Source organism: Capsicum annuum, chromosome 8, assembly GCF_002878395.1.
Source record: "Capsicum annuum cultivar UCD-10X-F1 chromosome 8, UCD10Xv1.1, whole genome shotgun sequence".
NCBI lineage: Eukaryota > Viridiplantae > Streptophyta > Magnoliopsida > Solanales > Solanaceae > Capsicum > Capsicum annuum.
In genome coordinates, this window is record NC_061118.1 from 169,988,080 (window position 1) to 170,004,525 (window position 16,446).

A 16,446-nucleotide genomic window follows, 5' to 3' on the forward strand; every position below is an offset into this window, starting at 1 on the left:
CGACTAGTCTAGTGCTATCAAATAATTGGTCAACAAAACTATAATCGTAGGGTGCGCTGCATCGTGCGATTAAAGAAACAATGGAAGAAAGTCGCGTTAAGACGTGGGACAACCTAAAGAATGAGAAAATCATTAATGCCAATTAGAATTTTAATCAACATAATTATTAAGATTGTATTATTATGATACGAGATCCAAGATCCTTCTCCTACTATAGTTTTGACCGATTTAATTTTTATTAGTTCATATGAATCACATTATAATTATTAAATCATACACAATCCGCCTTCTAAGGATGGGCATATTGTGTTCAAACAACATCTAATGTGACGCTGCACCTAATTTTTCTGTAGTCAATGTGATTTGAAATCAGATTAATTTGAAGTTAAACCTTTGTTTGGACAAACAATTTGATTATTCTATTTTTTTATTTTTCATAAACATGAAAATTTCACAATTAAGATTGATCATACAATGTACGCCAAATAAATATAATAAAGCCAAATAATAGTAGTAGTAGGTAAGTAGGTACTAGGTAGTAGTGCATTATCTTGCTATCCACATATATTGATAGTCGTGGACTCGTAGTATTGCTCCCGTAGTTTCTTATCTTTCCATTTTGTTACTTTATGATGTTTATTTTACTTTGACTATCGAATATTTTTTTTTTAAACCATTGTTCAATATCTTTTAATACTTTCACTTCTGTATGTTCTCTTTGGATTATTTTTCTTGAGCCGAGGAAAAGGTTTGTGTACATATTACTCTCCTCAAAGCTCCCTATGTGGTATTATACTAGTTATGTTGTTATTGTTAAAGATAGGGCGAACAAGAACTAGCTAGGAGATGTGATTAGACAAGACATGACACAACTTTAGTTTATTGAGGATCTGACTGTAGATAAGAGGTATGAAGGTCGAGGACAATGGTAGAAAATTAGTAGATAGGCAAGTGTTGGGGTGAGAGAGGTAGAGGGATAGCCTTTCATTCCCTTCTTGGCCTTACTAGTAGTATTATTTCGTAATCGCATAGTTTCGTATTCTATAATGTGTATTACTATGTGTTGCTTCATTTGATTTGTATCTTCTTTTTTTTGTCATTTTGCCTGCAATTCTTTTGAATAGAGAGTTTTATTGAAAAATAATTTTTCTACCCACAAAGGTACATTCTATCCTTCTCACACCACTAGTGAGATTGTACCGGGGTTTATCATTGTTGTTTCTTAATCTCTGAATTTAATACTTTTAATCTCTCTTCATATTTATTAAATAATGACGAAGGTGGAAACTATTGACGGATGTCTTAATTTTCTAAAATAATAAAATAACAATTATTTTGGACAATAATGTAATGTAGGGAGTATTGACAACTAAAATGGACAGGAGGGAGTAGTTCCAAGATGCCTATATATTTGGAGTTCCTACTTCTTGTAAAATATGAAAGTTGGGTTTTCACAAAAGATGGGTGTGTCAAGAATGGGATATTTTGGGTGCAACATTCTTGTTGTTCTGGTTTTGGTTCTGAATGAATCACATTTATGTAATGGTGGAGTGACCAGTAGTTTTGTTAGAAAAGTTGATAAGACAATTGATATGCCTTTGGATAGTGATGTCTTTCGTGTCCCTCCTGGATATAATGCACCTCAACAGGTATATTCATATTCTCCTTTTGATGTTTCGTAAATTTGTATTTATTCAGTTAGAGCTCCTAAACAACATCTTTGATGCATCATAGAGTTTGCTATGAACCGTTGATGTTTATGGATATCATGTTGATGCACTTTTCATCTTTTTCCTTTATGTTTAATGGCATTCTTATTATCTTTTACTTCTAGAATTTGGTTAATGATCGAGCGAGAGGGGCCTAAGGAAAGTACAGTAGCAAAGTAGATGTCTTTGGTATTGAGAATTTAAATTTGATAGATTCGATCTTCAGAAGTTTTAATTTTCCTTTATGTTTAATGGCATTCTTATTATCTTTTACTAGAAGAATTTTGTTAATAATGATCGAGCGAGAGGGGCCTAAGGAAAGTACAGTAGCAAAGTAGATGTCTTTGGTATTGAGAATTTAAATTTGATAGATTCAATCTTTAGAAGTTTTAACACCGATCTCCTTCGTAGTCTTGAAATTGAAATTACGTGTTCAAAATATTCGTCTTGGAAGCTAAGTCCAAGGGAGCGGGCTGGAATATATGTGTGTAGGTTAGGTTAGCCTCTCGTCCTACAAATGATAGCCTTTGAAGGCCTCCTAAGGGGTGCTTTGTATGGTAGTAGTTCGTGGGTGTCTTCTTTGCTATTTATTTTTGACCAAGTCACTATTGAAGAAACTCTGTTTTAGTATTTGTCAAAATCTTACTGTTTATTAACATATTAATCAGTATATACGAAACATACTGGTTCAGTTAAACCATTGGACAAATGCTGCCTCTACCTTTGCTCCGGGATAGTGTCGAAATTTTTTATCAGATGTAATAAGTTTTGTATATGCTTGTCTCATTCAGGGAATTTGGTTTATTTGCCAATTGATTGTGTTTGGGGTTTCTTTATAAGGTTCACATAACACAAGGAGATCATGTGGGAAAGGCTGTAATTGTTTCATGGGTGACTATGGATGAACCTGGTTCAAGTACAGTCGTATACTGGAGCGAAAATTGCCAGCAAAAGAATAAGGCCAACGGAAAAGTTACTACCTACAAATTTTATAACTATACATCTGGTTACATCCACCACTGCACCATCGAAAATTTGAAGGTTTTAACATTCTTTCTTTCATTCCCTTCTTGGTGGGATAAGTTTGGTTCTTTGAACAAAATTTGTGTTGGGATGCCCAAACTTACAATGTATTTAATACTCCTTTTGCAGTTCAATACCAAATACTACTATAAGATTGGGATTGGGCGAGTGGCACGAACCTTCTGGTTCACAACTCCTCCAGAAGTTGGGCCTGATGTACCCTATACATTTGGTCTTATAGGTAACAATTCCAACCAAAATTATTGCTGTTGCCTGTTGGGACTTGTTCGAGCTTTTTTAGGTTATTTTACCATTGCTTTTGAGGTCCCATTCGTATTGTGTGAAACAGCCTATTTCTGAAGGGGAGGAATGCTATTATCCGCATGTAACATAAACTCTTTTTCGCACTTACAAAAGAAAAGGAGAAGTAATGGATAAAAAACATACATGTTGTTAGTATTTGTGTGGTGTTTCTCAGTCGGCCAGATTTTCATTACAGGGGATCTTGGTCAGAGTTTCGATTCAAACAAGACACTCACACATTATGAATTAAATCCAATTAAGGGGCAAGCAGTGTTGTTCGTAGGTGACATATCTTACGCAGATAAGTATCCGAATCATGACAATAACAGATGGGACTCTTGGGGAAGGTTCGCAGAGAGAAGTACTGCTTATCAACCTTGGATTTGGACCGCAGGAAATCATGAGATAGATTTTGCTCCTGAACTTGTAAGTAATACTGTACTAGTTCCCTTCTTTGCCAGCTATGCGAGGTTAGTGGCATGAAATTCATCTCGCATGCTAAAAAATGACAAAATACTAATGATGTGCATGCATTCGCACTTTAGAGAACACATGGTTATCTAGTTAATTAACTGAACTCCACAGCAAAAATGACCTTTTGCTTTTCCATACATCTAATATTATACTCTTGTTGTCCTGTATTATAGACGGTGTTGCACTGGAAGTTTGATGAATACATTTTGATACTGCCTGCAGGGCGAAACAGAACCATTCAAGCCATACACTCATAGGTACCATGTCCCGTATAGAGCATCAGGCAGCACATCTCCACTTTGGTATTCAATCAAGCGAGCTTCAGCATATATCATAGTTTTATCCTCATATTCAGCATGTGGTAAGGATATGACATTCTTGCGAGTACTACTTAGCATTGAGTTGAGCTGAGCACTAGTGTCCGTTTTCTCTCTCTCTCTCTCTCTCTCTTTTCATCGTGTTAGTGTGGAAATAGAAGTAGTCGACCAGAAAAAGTGATCAGTCTGTTACTTTTCCAGTTCTCGGAAAAAGTCGTAGTGTAGTAGCAAATTTCAGTCCAAATGTCATAATGGCTTTTTATTGATGTCTATCTTTTGTTGACATTCACCTTGCTTCCCTTTAGCTCATAATGCATTTTCTTGAAGGCATTCAGAAAATTCAGGACCAGGGATTTGTCTGTTTACAGTTCCATTTTCTTTTAAAATTTTAGGCAAATACACTCCTCAATATAAATGGCTTAAGAAAGAGCTACCAAAGGTTAACAGGATCGAGACTCCGTGGCTGTTTGTTGTTGTGCATGCTCCATTGTATAACAGCTACAACAATCACTATATGGAAGGGGAAACCATGAGAGTAGTGTATGAGCAATGGTTCGTGAAGTACAAAGTGGATATGGTTTTTGCAGGTCATGTTCATGCTTATGAGCGAACGGTATGTACAGCTCACCTACTTCATATGTAGCCAAAGTGAGAATCATAATGGTATCTTTTATAATCCAATTTTCAATTGTGTTTCAGGAACGGATATCTAATGTGGCCTACAACATTGTCAATGAAGAATGCACTCCTATTCCTGATCAGTCTGCTCCAATTTATATAACGATTGGTGATGGAGGAAATCTTGAAGGCTTAGCTACCAAGTAAGATTTATCTAAGTGTAGCTATAAATTAAACTTGTTTTACCTATTGTAATTGCACTTTTGTCTGAAAACTAATGAGATATCCTCTACATTACTTTCAGCATGACAGAGCCACAACCAAATTACTCTGCATTCCGCGAGGCCAGTTATGGACATGCCACTATTGCTATCCAGAATAGATATCATGCTGTTTATAGTTGGCATCGTAATCACGATGGATGTGCTGTGGAAGCTGATAGGATATGGGTTAACAACCGTTTTTGGTATCCATTTGATGAATCCACAACAGCCAAATCAGGGTGAACATACACGAGATTTATCTTTTTCTCTTCCCTTTTTCTAAGCAAACTTCTGTAATTTTGTTGCTTAGCCTGCGACCAATAAATTTCAAGCTCTTGCTGTCTCAGAAGTCATTGTGACGAAAATGAAATAACTCCATGAAAGAAAATTGGATGACATATATATGTTCATAGTTTACTCATTTATCCAATTATGAATGTGATTTAGCTTGTAAAATCAAGTTTACCTGATAGTGTAGAATATTTTATACACTACGGTGCACAAAACTTAAATTCTATATAAAAAAAAAAAAACTGCAGCCAGCTCACAAACTATATAAGCCTTCATGTAATGTAAGTACACTTTTACACCAGCATCTGAGGTATCCTTAGAAATACAGAGGACAAGACATAGAGAAGACCTGATACAAGTAAAGCCGCAACTATGTTGTAGCCAAGACGTTTATCATCTTTCAACGGAACAAATGTGGATTTCAAAGTGTTTGTCAATTCAAATAATCTGTGAGAAACTGCAACATATATGGCAGTGGTGAGCATGAAGTTCATCAATGGGTAGTCGGAGATCAAACATAGCAACTTTTTAGGCTGTCCATCCGGCACACCAGATCTTAACCATATATGGATTTGGGATATATAGGTCTCCAAAGTGATCTTCCCAAGCCATGCAAAAAGGGTTAAAGTGTGGCTTCGAAAATATTGGGTAACATTCCTCAAGGATATGTAGACAGTTATTGGTATCCAAGATGTGTATGGATGATATTTGTTATACATGATCTTCGGGAGCTTGTATATGTACTCATACCAAAGATATCCCATCGCGAGCGACATTATGACAACAGCTGCTTTTATTGATATCCTACGTTTCACTTCGGTTTCCTCAAGTTTCTCCATCCATCTCTCTACTGTTGGATGATAGTATGCATATATCATCCCAATTATCCATATGTAACGATCAAGACCTGAACGGAATTTCCATTCGTGCAAGAGAGACTGCTTGGGTTTTGAATGATAATCTGGGTCAGCATATCCAAGGAAGAAATTTGAATGATAATCTGGGTCAGCATATCCAAGGAAGAAAGTAAATGGGCTCCAAACCACCTCAAAGACTCCTGGAACTTCCCAAATCAGAATAACAACCAAGAAGCAGGCAATGAATTTAATGGCAATAACAGTTCCATTATTATTGTATTTGTTGAATATACCAAGGGCCCCATAAACCATCAGAGTGAAAAGAGTATGCATGGGGCATATATAGTAAAACATGTAACTGTTGTTAAGGACAACACAGCTAAAAAATACCAAGAAATTAAGCCTCCACATCATCTGAGTGAATCTTGCAATGCTGAAATCCTTGCGGATGTAGTAGTAAGAGAAGTTTCCGAATCCAGTCATCCATACATATGCAGCTATAAAAACTCGTATAGCATTGTAAATTTCTGTGGCAGCAAAGTAGTGATACATTAAAAATAATACCTGCATCCATCCTTTCCATTCTTCAGTTTGATGCCTATTCAAATACATTATGGATTTTCCGGAGATCAAAGCCGACTTGTCGTCATGGTGGATCTTAAAAGAAGTGATTGCAGAGACTATGATGAGAAGTAAGTAGAGGAAGAGGAAAAGATCACGATTATAGCTCTTCTTTGATTCACCAAATAGATTTGTACGGTCAGATAGGTAAAAGTAAGTCAAAAGGACACCAAACTCTGATATTGCTCTCAGAGTTAACCGATTTTCATGCAAGAAAGTTTCATCCATCAAGAAAAAACTAGTAATCTGAGACGTCATAGATGAACTTCTGATTCTAGGCGATTTTGATTGAAGATCACCTCCTTCAAATAGAACCGCTCTATCGTCTTCTTTGACTGCTTCATTTCCCAACTCAACCAAATTGATCATATCAGAATGACTGCCAACTTTGGATGATGCTGAATTTTTCTTGTACTCCAAATACACTGAATATAACCAAGCAGCACATACCGGCACAATTCCAAGAAAAAATGACACCTGACCAGGTGATAGGGGGCCGTAAATTAGCATCCTCACACACAATTCACAACTAATAATTAACCTTATTATTATTTTTTTCCAAGAAATGAGTCCACATCAAATAGAACAAGAGAGAGAAATCATCATCACATCCAGCTATGACGGACGGATAAAGACAATGAATCTTTGGTGTTCAAATTTGGAAATATGCTCTATGTATTTATTACTCAACTACTGACGGAAATGGATGGGAGGGTGAACGCTTAACAAAGTTGGCCGCCTGGAAATGTCTTCTTCTTCCAAGCCTTAAATAATTCTAACACTGCTTAAGCTAATCAAGAGTAACTCCAGAAACTTGAATGCTAAAGTCAAAATCGACTTTTAAGTATTTTTAAGTCAAAATTAACTTTTAAATACTTTTGAAGTGTTTGAATATACTTAAAAAGCGCAAGCTAAAATGTTAAAAATAAATCAAAATCTATAAGTTAAAATTTTTTCCTTGTGTTTATAAATCAAAAGGCAAAAGTCAATCCAAACACACTTTTCCTTATTAGGAAGTGGATGACGGATGACGTACAACTTATATGCTCCTAATTCATTTTGTTTTCTTATTGATAAAATAATGAGACATTTGAACACCGCACCATTGGGGCATAAATGAGATTTGGGACAACTAGACAGGCTTATTGCAATATTTTTGATGAAAGGAAAAAATAAACGAATATTGTGGATAAAAAGTATAAAAAGCAAAAGAAGAAGGGTGCTTCTCGTAAAAACATTATAGTTTCAGGGTTGGAAATGATAAAAACAAAAAGAATATGGAGTTACTCGCCACAAACTTTATTACTACTAAAATTTATAAAATGCACCGTCACCGAAAAATGGCGCAGTTCACATTTTAACAAACTCCGTTCTCCGCCATCGTCGACAGAATTTTTTTTTCAAAGCTCTTCGCTTCCTCCACGATCTGGTTGCCGGAGGAGGCGATTTTTATTGAATGAAGATTTCACCTGAATGGCGACACCGACGAATTTTCAGAGAAGCTCGCTTGATCATGAACTGAAGAATGAACTGAAAGAGGAGGAGAATAATATTGAGAAGAAAAAGGATTTGACTACAAATCCTGACCTCTTCACCTGTATGCTTCAGATAGCGCCGGCCGATTCAGATCCAAATTACATTGGAATTCGCCGATTCCTCCTTCATCGTAAAGCTGAATCCGGTGTGCTTCGTCGCAAGGTAACGCTTCACATTTAACTGCATCATCACTGTGAGTATGTGTGATTACATTTCTCTCCACAAACAAATTTTTTGTGTATACATTCGTATTGTATTTGTACGTATTTACGTTTTTCTCTTTTTCCATTTGTTTTACTTATTCATTCATGATACACGTACTAGTTTCCTCGTTCAGGCGTAAATAGGATCTGATTTTCTTCGTTCGGATCATGTGAGAGTCCAGGAACTACACCTTAGACAATTAAGAACTCCTGATAGTACTTAAGTTAGAATCCGTAACCAGAAACGTGGCCTCGAAAAAGGCCTTTATAGTTTGTACTGCTATTCGATTAGTAACGCTGCTTCGATGTAAAATTCCATGGCGGACAGGTAATTATGTACAAATATACTCGTTTTCGCTGCAAGGAAGTCGTGGAGAGAGCACGGAAAGTTCTCATTGTGAACAATTCATTGCTTACTCGACGTACATTTGTGGCATTTTCGCTTTATCTCAGTTTAAACTTATTTTTGTGGTTCAGGTGTGAGCTGTATGCAATTTTATCCAACATTTTGATTGTAGCATCTATGTATTTGTTGAGATTAGTTATGTTGTGACCTGATAGAATTTTATTTCTTGTTTAAGGACTGGAGATGCAATGGAAAAGGATATGTAGCTTATCGTAATTATATTAATAGGCCAAGGAATTGGGAGAACTTGCAAATACCGAGCCGCTCAAGTACCCCAGGGAACAGGTGGTTGAGATCTATCTTTATTTCTTCTAGTATCATTCAATCCCTTTTTATTTAATGCGCTTGATTAAGACTCATAATTGGTTATTTAATTTACTTTCTTACGATTTGTAAAATTTTCATTTGTGATGTCAAATACCAAGAACACTGTTAGAGAGAGATACTCAGTTGACATAAATGTATGTTGCCTTCAAAAAATCGAAGGTCTATTTTTGCAACTATATTTTAGTGCAACACTTAGCAAGCCGTGGATTTTGAAACTACAGATAAAAAGAAACCTACGCGACGACTTGCAAAGTCTAACAAGTAACAACCATATTGATGATTTTGTTTTTTAGTCTGAAATTTTTTGGACTATGAATTTATCACTGTATAGGAGGGGCCAAGTGCCAAGGTCCCAAGGATGTATTCTCTTTTTGCTTGACATACTGGGCCATGATCTGAAACGAAGTGGATTAGGAACCATGAGGTTTCAGGTTAAAATGCTAGCGAAGACAAAAAACATTAGGTGTTTTCTTCCAATCTGTCCTCAAGGCCCGACCCACGTGGGGTCAAGAGGGTTCAAATGAATTCGCTTTGCAATTTTTTTGGGGAATGTGAACCTCTACAACATGAAACATTTTATTTTTTTATTTAATCTTTTTTTTATGTCATTTGTTGAAGTTCGTACTTCCATACAATCTGACATCAGGATAATTTACTGGTTGATGCATCAGTGGCCGATGGATAACTTCACCAAGTCCAGTTTCCCAGTTACTCGAGTCGGATAGCTGGAATTCTTTAAAGGTATGTGCATCTTGACTAATCTTTTTTCATATTTTTTGATTTAGCCTATGCATGCATCTATTTATGACGAGTATTTGACTATCTGTGACATGTCATCTAAAAAGTATTTGGATGATGGATTGTATCTACACACTACAAGTTAAGCTGAAGGGTGAAATTCATACAACTAAGTAATTTAATCACTGAATTCTTTGGAAGCTGTTAACCTGCATTTTCTGAATATTCTTGAGCAGTTCCCTTTCTTTAGAAATGAAACTTATCTGTAGATCTATTAACTCTTTAATATCTTATAATGTGATAACATTAATATTTCAAATGTATATAAAACATTGTTATATATAAATAAATGTTATAATCTCAAAAAGAAAGATTTAAAGAATTTAAATTTTGACCATGGAATGCTGCAGTATTCTCTTTTTCTGTTGCGGAGAGGGTTAAGTCGGAGTGAACTACTGTGTCATGGTATGCTTGTTTGGTTATATATCTTTCCAGTGTTCTCATTTTTCAAATCTGCAAATGTTTATGCTGTCTCTCTATTTGACATTCACTGTATTTGTAGATGTATGTTAATGCCTCCTTAAGGTCTTTTTTGCAAATAAGTTTCTTGCACCTGATTTGGACATGTATATAGAGTTTCGTTCGGACTGTTGAAGCTGAGTGCGTCATAACATACTCCAGCATGGAGATGATAAGAACATTCAATTGCTCAATTTGTTCAATCTTCTAGATCTATAGCTCTTACATATGGCCTTATCAGATTAACTTTTAGCAAAGATGAACATAAGGTAATTGGCAAATGACTTGGTCGAGTCTAGCTCCATACCAGCCATCTGCCAAATGTTCTTGGTGTGTCAGTCACTAGAAGATCGGAATAGTTTCTTTCTGGTCATTATAGTTGCATGACAAATGAGAATTTTCTTAGCACAGTTTTCACCATATCATGTTTATGCAGGATTTACGAAGTCCCAGTCAAGCAAGCCAAGCATTGAGTCGGACTACTAGTTTCAGTTCAAATGTCAGTGATACTGATGATCGGCCACGTAGAAGGTCGGAACCTGCATATTCCTTTGTTGGGATGCATTGCATTTTTGACCAATGCAAGGCCATGGGTAATTGTTTTTCATATCAGAAGCAATCTATCTCTTTCTTCATCTAGCTTATTATTAACTTAAGTACTCTAATTTTTCAGTTACGGTTATAAAGTTTGGACATATGAGTTCTGATCTACTTGCATATGGAGCATCAGATGGAAGTTTGACAGTATGCAGTGTCTCCATGCCCCCTTCAGTCACTAAACAGTTAATAGGGCATTCAAAAGATGTCACAGGTTGGATTAACTGGTATTGATTCTGCAGTCTTAGTCTTTAGCCTCGTTTTCATATATCAGAATTGTTTGAGTTATACTTCTCCTCTATAAAAATGTATTAGAAATAGTAGCTTAAATCTGTAACCATAGTCTTACTTAAGTTGCAATCAGCATCCGGCATCAATGTTGTCAAAGGCAAAAGTTGTAGAAAGGCACCAAAATCTATCGGGATTTTAAACTTAAAACCTCAATTCAGGTTTTTAGTGAAAAAGGAGCTGAAGAATTAGAAAAGAGCAGCCTGGTGCACTAAGCTCCTGTTATGCGTGGGGCCCGAGGAAGAACTAATACGTAAAAAAGGAACAAAAAGGATAAACACAATAAAGTAATGGGTAGGAGAATTTTTAAAGGTAATTCGTGAAGGATTGGTAGCAAAATTATGTGGAAGAATTCCACTTTCTTTGATCTCTGATTCAGATGCGAATGTTAAGTTGCTAACTCAGTATAGTGTCTTGTGATCCCGACGAATCGAATCACCAAATATATGGAAATGAAAACATGTTGCGTCCTAAAATTTAAAAAACAGAAATTGTTGTTTGTCTAAAACCTCTCCCATGTATATATGACCCTCTACACTGGCAGTTTTATTACTTTATAAAAATTTTAATTCCTTTTTATTAATATTTTTTTAAGTTCTGGTCCAAACTCAGGTTTTTTGTGGTGATTGTTAAGCATTATTTTGAGTTGATAGAAAGGAAGCGTTTTCTTTTGATATCATGCTTTGCCTAGGAGCTTTTATCATCACATGAGTTTTTGAATGCTCGTACTCTTTTAAACCTCTTTTTTCTAATTTGATATTGGTTTTGTAAAGAACCCTTTAATTTTGACAGTTTTTTGGATATGTGAAATTAGTTGAGGTGTTTTAGTCCTTATCCCAATGTATTGATGGTCTAAACTGAGTGACTCAGAAATCCAGAAACCACACAATGGTGCTCTTATGGATTTTTATTTTTTTTTGGAATGTGCTTAGCATGCCTTTTCGTGACTCTAATCGTAAGTCTGTTCCTCGGTCAAGAGTGATGAACTTCTAGCCATGCTTTGTATATGTTTAAAATGTCACTAGTATCATTTTTAAAATCTGTCCTTTTCCAGATTTTGATTTCTCCACAAACAATCAGTACATCGCATCATCTTCAATGGATAAAACTGTCAGAGTATGGGATATTTCTAAAGGCCTTTGCATTAGGGTGATTTATGGAGTCTCTTCACAGCTTTGTATTCGATTTCATCCTGTAAGTGGACAAAGATGTACCTTTTGGTTATGGGTAAACATTTTCTGCAACCACCAGAACAGATTATCCTAGATGACATTCTTCTTAGGTTTTTGAAAGGCATGTTTACATGCAAATTTCTTGTGTTGTTGGCAATGCATGTTTGCATGCGTGTCCTTGTGCTTCACAGTTCTTTTCAGCTTCTTCTTCTTTTTTTTTTTTTTTTTTTTTTGTAAATTTTGTAACTGTTATTGAATCAGTAGACTGTATAACTTACTGCATGAAAGCACCTTCAAATTCTTTTCTTAGGCTTGGCACATATATTCATTTAAATAACTTACTAAAGTCAGTTCTTTCTTTGTTGCCTTTTTCTTTTCTTTTACAGGTGAACAATAACTTTCTTTCTGCTGGCAATGCAAAAAAAGAAATAAATGTAATTATCCTCTATCTTCTAGTTTAACACATTTTGATTGTTTAGATCTTTACTCTATAGATTATTGTACTTATCCTTGTTAGATTTATTTGTGTAATTAATGAAATACTTCTTCATGGGCACATGATAAATATCTATCTACCCTCAGGGAAAAGAGGATAGAACAAAGAAAGGAGGAAAGGATATTTTCATGTGCACAGCAATCATCATGAGATTAGATTGTTAGAGAGAGATAATGTTTCCAAAATGCATTAAGGTACACATGTTTTTCATCACCAAGGGGTTGGCTGAGTGGTTGAGGCACAGTAGTAATAATCCGGAGAATCTTAGGTTTGAGTCCATCGCAACAGTGCCGAAGCTTGGGTACGCAGGCTGACTGACACTTGTGCTTGTGGGCTGTAGTAGGGGGATACCCAGTGAATTAGTTGAGGTGTACGCAAGCTGACTGGGGGATATCAAAGGGAACAAACAAGCAGTTTACATCGAACTGAAAGTGAACAGATCAAACCTGCACATTTACTAAGATACAGACGAAATTTGGCAGTTAATGACTTGAATAAGTTGGCAACAATTTGTGGGAATCACATAAATCAATTGGTAGTTTGCATGTGAAGCAAAGAGCTGACCTAAGCTTTGTAAGATAAGAACCAAGCAATAGTACAAATTTATTCAGGCTGACATGAACCTACTAGAGTATTTCTTTTTCTAAAATTGGATTTGAATATTGTTTCGCTAGAAAAGTAGGTTACTTCATATACTTATACGCCTACAGAAACTGTCAGTGGATTCATACAACAACAACAACAAACCCAGTGTATTCCCACATAGTGGGGTCTTGGGGGATAAGATGTACGCAGTCCATACCACTACTTCAAGAGAAGTAGAAAGGCTGTTTTCGATAGACCCCCGGCTTAAGACAAAGAATAATAGACAAATACTTAATAAAGCATAGAACAAGATGTAAAGACAAAAATATGCCACCCACAAGGCATAATAAACAAAGAATAGTAAACACATTCGTAATAAAGCATACAAAAAGTGTCCTAGCAAGAATAATACATCTACCAAGTAATGTCCTACCCCAACGACTCAAACTGTCACTAGCCTTCTATCCTAATCCGCACCCTCCAGATCTTCCTATCTAGGGTCATGTCCTCAGTGAGTTGTAACTGCTCCATGTCCCGCCCGATCACCTCTCTCCAGTATTTCTTCGGCCTACCCCTACCCCGCCTGAAACCATCCAAACCAAGCTTCTCACACCTACGAACTGGGGCATCCGTGCCCCTCCTCATCACATGCCCGAACCATCTCAATCGGACTTCCCGCATCTTGTCCTCCACCGAAGCCACTCCAACCTTTTCCCGAATAGTCTCATTTCGAACTCTATCTCCCCTATTAAGCCCACACATCCACCGCAACATCCGCATTTCCATCACCTTCAATTTTTGAATGTGAGAGTTCTTGACTGGCCAACATTCCGCTTCGTACAACATGGCCGGCCGGACTGCCACCCTGTAGAATTTGCCTTTAAGCTTGAGCGGCACCTTCCTATCACACAACACCCCCGAGGCGAGCTTCCACTTCATCCATCCCGCTCCAATACGATGGGAGACATCCTCGTCAATCTCACCATTCCCCTGAATCATGGACCCCAGATACTTGAAACTATCCCTCTTACACACCGTCTTGGAATCCAACCTTACTACCACCTCGTCTTCCTGCCTCACGTCATTAAACTTGCATTCCAAATATTCTGTCTTGCTCCTGCTCAACCTGAACCCTTTAGACTCAAGGGTCCGTCTCCACACCTCTAATTTATCATTCACACACCCCCGCGTCTCATCAATCAAAACTACATCATCTGCAAAAAGCATACACCAAGGCACCTCTCCTTGAATACGCCGCGTCAATGTCAGTGGATTCATACACTTGTTCAAATTACTTCTGAAGGTTTCGATGACAATGCATCCCTGTATATATTTGTTTCACCATATAGAATATGTCACAGCTTTCATTTCACTCTTTATCTTCTCAATCATTGAGCACTAAACCTTAAAACTAACATTCAGGTGTTCAATTTTAGCACGGGGAGAACGATCAGTAAAACTGTCGTCGATGGTGAAGTCACTGCCATGGACCATGACCACACTGGTCAGCTTATTTTCTGCGGTGATGGTCAGGTTGCCTGCTTTGTCCCTATTATTCTTCATTACAGTTTCTAGTCCTCTCTGTACTCCAAGGCTTACTATTTTCAGCTTTATCATCTTCAGGGATGTATTTACACAGTTAGTATGGACTCCCATACAGGTGCACTTTCTCGAACTCATCGGAATAGAAGTAGCAGCAAGCATAGATCTGCTGTTACAACTGTTGAGTACAGGACATTTTCTCAGCTGGCACGAGGCCCTGTCTTGCTGGCTTTTACTCGTGATGGAAGTTTGTCTTTTTTCAGGTCAAAACTGAAACATATGCCTCTCATCTTGGTTTCTCTTTCTTCTGATTTTCCTTTTCTAGTCATATTGAAAGTATTATGGGTTTGCAGCATCTCTTTGGAGATGAAAGGTTATTTGACACTAAGGTGCTCACTGAAGCTGGCTGCACGACTACATAGTATCCGTGCGGCTTTCTGTCCTTTACTTTCCCTTGAAAAGGGAGAATACATAGGTATGTATTGTGGATTTGTTCATAAAAAGTTTATTGTCTTTAAAAGCTGCTTCCAATTTGTGAATCTCCGCTTGCCCTTTTCTCTTCCCGAGATCCATTATTTTGTAGTCTGTTTGACTAAGCCCAGTTGGAAGTCATTTTCTGGTGGAGAGAAAAGGGCAAATCCCTTGTTTTATTTATTGACTTTGACTTCCAACCTTTTAACTTTTATTGTATTTACACTCAAGAAGATACTCAAAAAATGAAAAGGATAGCGGTTGGAGTTTTACAATAGAAGGAAAAGAAATTCCTAGGTAGTCAAGCAGATAATGTTGGAGGAATTAAGTCTTAAAGACTTTCTTCGGTTCCTACATGCATCTAAAGTTTTTTAGAGAAAAAATGAAAAGGTTTCAATGACAAGAGATATTTTCATTCTTTAGGGTGCCCCGGTAAACATCTATGTTGTTTCCTGAAGCTTCATGTATGTACACATATTTTCAGTCTCTGTTATTTATGAATTTCTTCCACAACTGACTTAGTTTTTCATTCTACTCAATTTGTAGTTGCTGGAAGTGAAGATGCAAATGTTTACTTCTATGATTTAACTCGGCCAAGGAATACATGTGTAAACAAACTTCAGGTATAAAAAAAAATGGGACGCAAAGTTGATCTCCAGAGTTAATATGGACCACCAGGTAAAGGGAATTAAAAAATTGGGGTGTATTTGGCTGCAGGGTCATGGCTATCCAGTAATCGGTATTGCTTGGAATCATGGAGAGAACTTGTTAGCTTCCTCTGATTTTGGCGGCACTGTCATCGTATGGAAGAGAGCAAAAACGGTTTAACATCAACGTCATGCTCAATGCAGATCTGAGCTAAACACAGCTGCTAATATATTTGGTTTTGGCGTAGAATTTGTGAGAATTGTAATTTTTATGCAGGCAGTGTAGCTAACTCAAAAGTTTATCACGAGAACTTGGTAAGTGGATATCAGGCTTTTGCATACTGATAGCACAATTGTATGTCAATTTTTCCACCGGCTTTGTACAATGTGTATTTGACGTCAGTGAGTTAGAAGGAATTACATGATTTCTTGGTTCAAAACGC

The 16,446-nt window shown here is 36.8% G+C and overlaps 3 protein-coding genes across 5 annotated transcripts; 2 read left to right on the forward strand and 1 right to left on the reverse strand.

Moving 5' to 3' along the window:
* Positions 1-571: 571 nt before the first annotated feature.
* On the forward strand, positions 572-5,158 carry LOC107840449 (purple acid phosphatase 2). 3 transcript variants are annotated; one of them, XM_047395161.1, is made up of 9 exons: positions 572-748; positions 1,357-1,649; positions 2,550-2,750; positions 2,862-2,973; positions 3,232-3,461; positions 3,732-3,870; positions 4,219-4,439; positions 4,526-4,647; positions 4,749-5,158. In XM_047395161.1, exons 2-9 carry the CDS (start codon positions 1,437-1,439, stop codon positions 4,948-4,950), a joined length of 1,440 nt encoding a protein of 479 aa, XP_047251117.1. In that variant the 5' UTR covers positions 572-748; positions 1,357-1,436; the 3' UTR covers positions 4,951-5,158. The 3 variants fall into 3 exon arrangements, with proteins under 3 accessions (XP_047251117.1, XP_016539798.1, XP_016539797.1); XM_016684312.2 differs by lacking the exon at positions 1,357-1,649 and having other exon boundaries at positions 573-748; XM_016684311.2 differs by lacking the exon at positions 572-748 and having other exon boundaries at positions 756-1,649.
* Positions 5,159-5,291: 133 nt separating this feature from the next.
* LOC107840448 (protein REDUCED WALL ACETYLATION 2-like) lies at positions 5,292-7,255 on the reverse strand. Its single transcript, XM_047395160.1, has one exon. It carries the CDS (start codon positions 6,984-6,986, stop codon positions 5,292-5,294), a length of 1,695 nt encoding a protein of 564 aa, XP_047251116.1. The 5' UTR covers positions 6,987-7,255.
* Positions 7,256-7,774: 519 nt separating this feature from the next.
* LOC107840445 (WD repeat-containing protein 13) lies at positions 7,775-16,443 on the forward strand. The gene is made up of 12 exons (XM_016684306.2): positions 7,775-8,174; positions 8,797-8,906; positions 9,620-9,689; positions 10,642-10,798; positions 10,879-11,016; positions 12,145-12,284; positions 12,649-12,696; positions 14,766-14,876; positions 14,967-15,148; positions 15,239-15,360; positions 15,903-15,979; positions 16,074-16,443. Exons 1-12 carry the CDS (start codon positions 7,950-7,952, stop codon positions 16,182-16,184), a joined length of 1,491 nt encoding a protein of 496 aa, XP_016539792.1. The 5' UTR covers positions 7,775-7,949; the 3' UTR covers positions 16,185-16,443.
* The last annotated feature ends 3 nt before the right edge of the window (positions 16,444-16,446 follow it).

What these genes read in the sequence shown, in the direction of transcription:
- LOC107840449 (XM_047395161.1), top strand. Translation starts at nt 1,437, where the DNA reads ATGAAAGTTGGGTTTTCACAAAAGATGGGTGTGTCAAGAATGGGATAT. An exon ending in TAGATTTTGCTCCTGAACTT is followed by an intron (nt 3,462 to 3,731) that starts GTAAGTAATACT and finishes TACTGCCTGCAG; the next exon opens with GGCGAAACAGAACCATTCAA. An exon ending in ATCCTCATATTCAGCATGTG is followed by an intron (nt 3,871 to 4,218) that starts GTAAGGATATGA and finishes TTAAAATTTTAG; the next exon opens with GCAAATACACTCCTCAATAT.
- LOC107840448 (XM_047395160.1), bottom strand. Translation starts at nt 6,986, where the DNA reads ATGCTAATTTACGGCCCCCTATCACCTGGTCAGGTGTCATTTTTTCTT.
- LOC107840445 (XM_016684306.2), top strand. Translation starts at nt 7,950, where the DNA reads ATGGCGACACCGACGAATTTTCAGAGAAGCTCGCTTGATCATGAACTG. An exon ending in TCAAGTACCCCAGGGAACAG is followed by an intron (nt 8,907 to 9,619) that starts GTGGTTGAGATC and finishes TTGATGCATCAG; the next exon opens with TGGCCGATGGATAACTTCAC. An exon ending in TTTTCTGCGGTGATGGTCAG is followed by an intron (nt 14,877 to 14,966) that starts GTTGCCTGCTTT and finishes TATCATCTTCAG; the next exon opens with GGATGTATTTACACAGTTAG.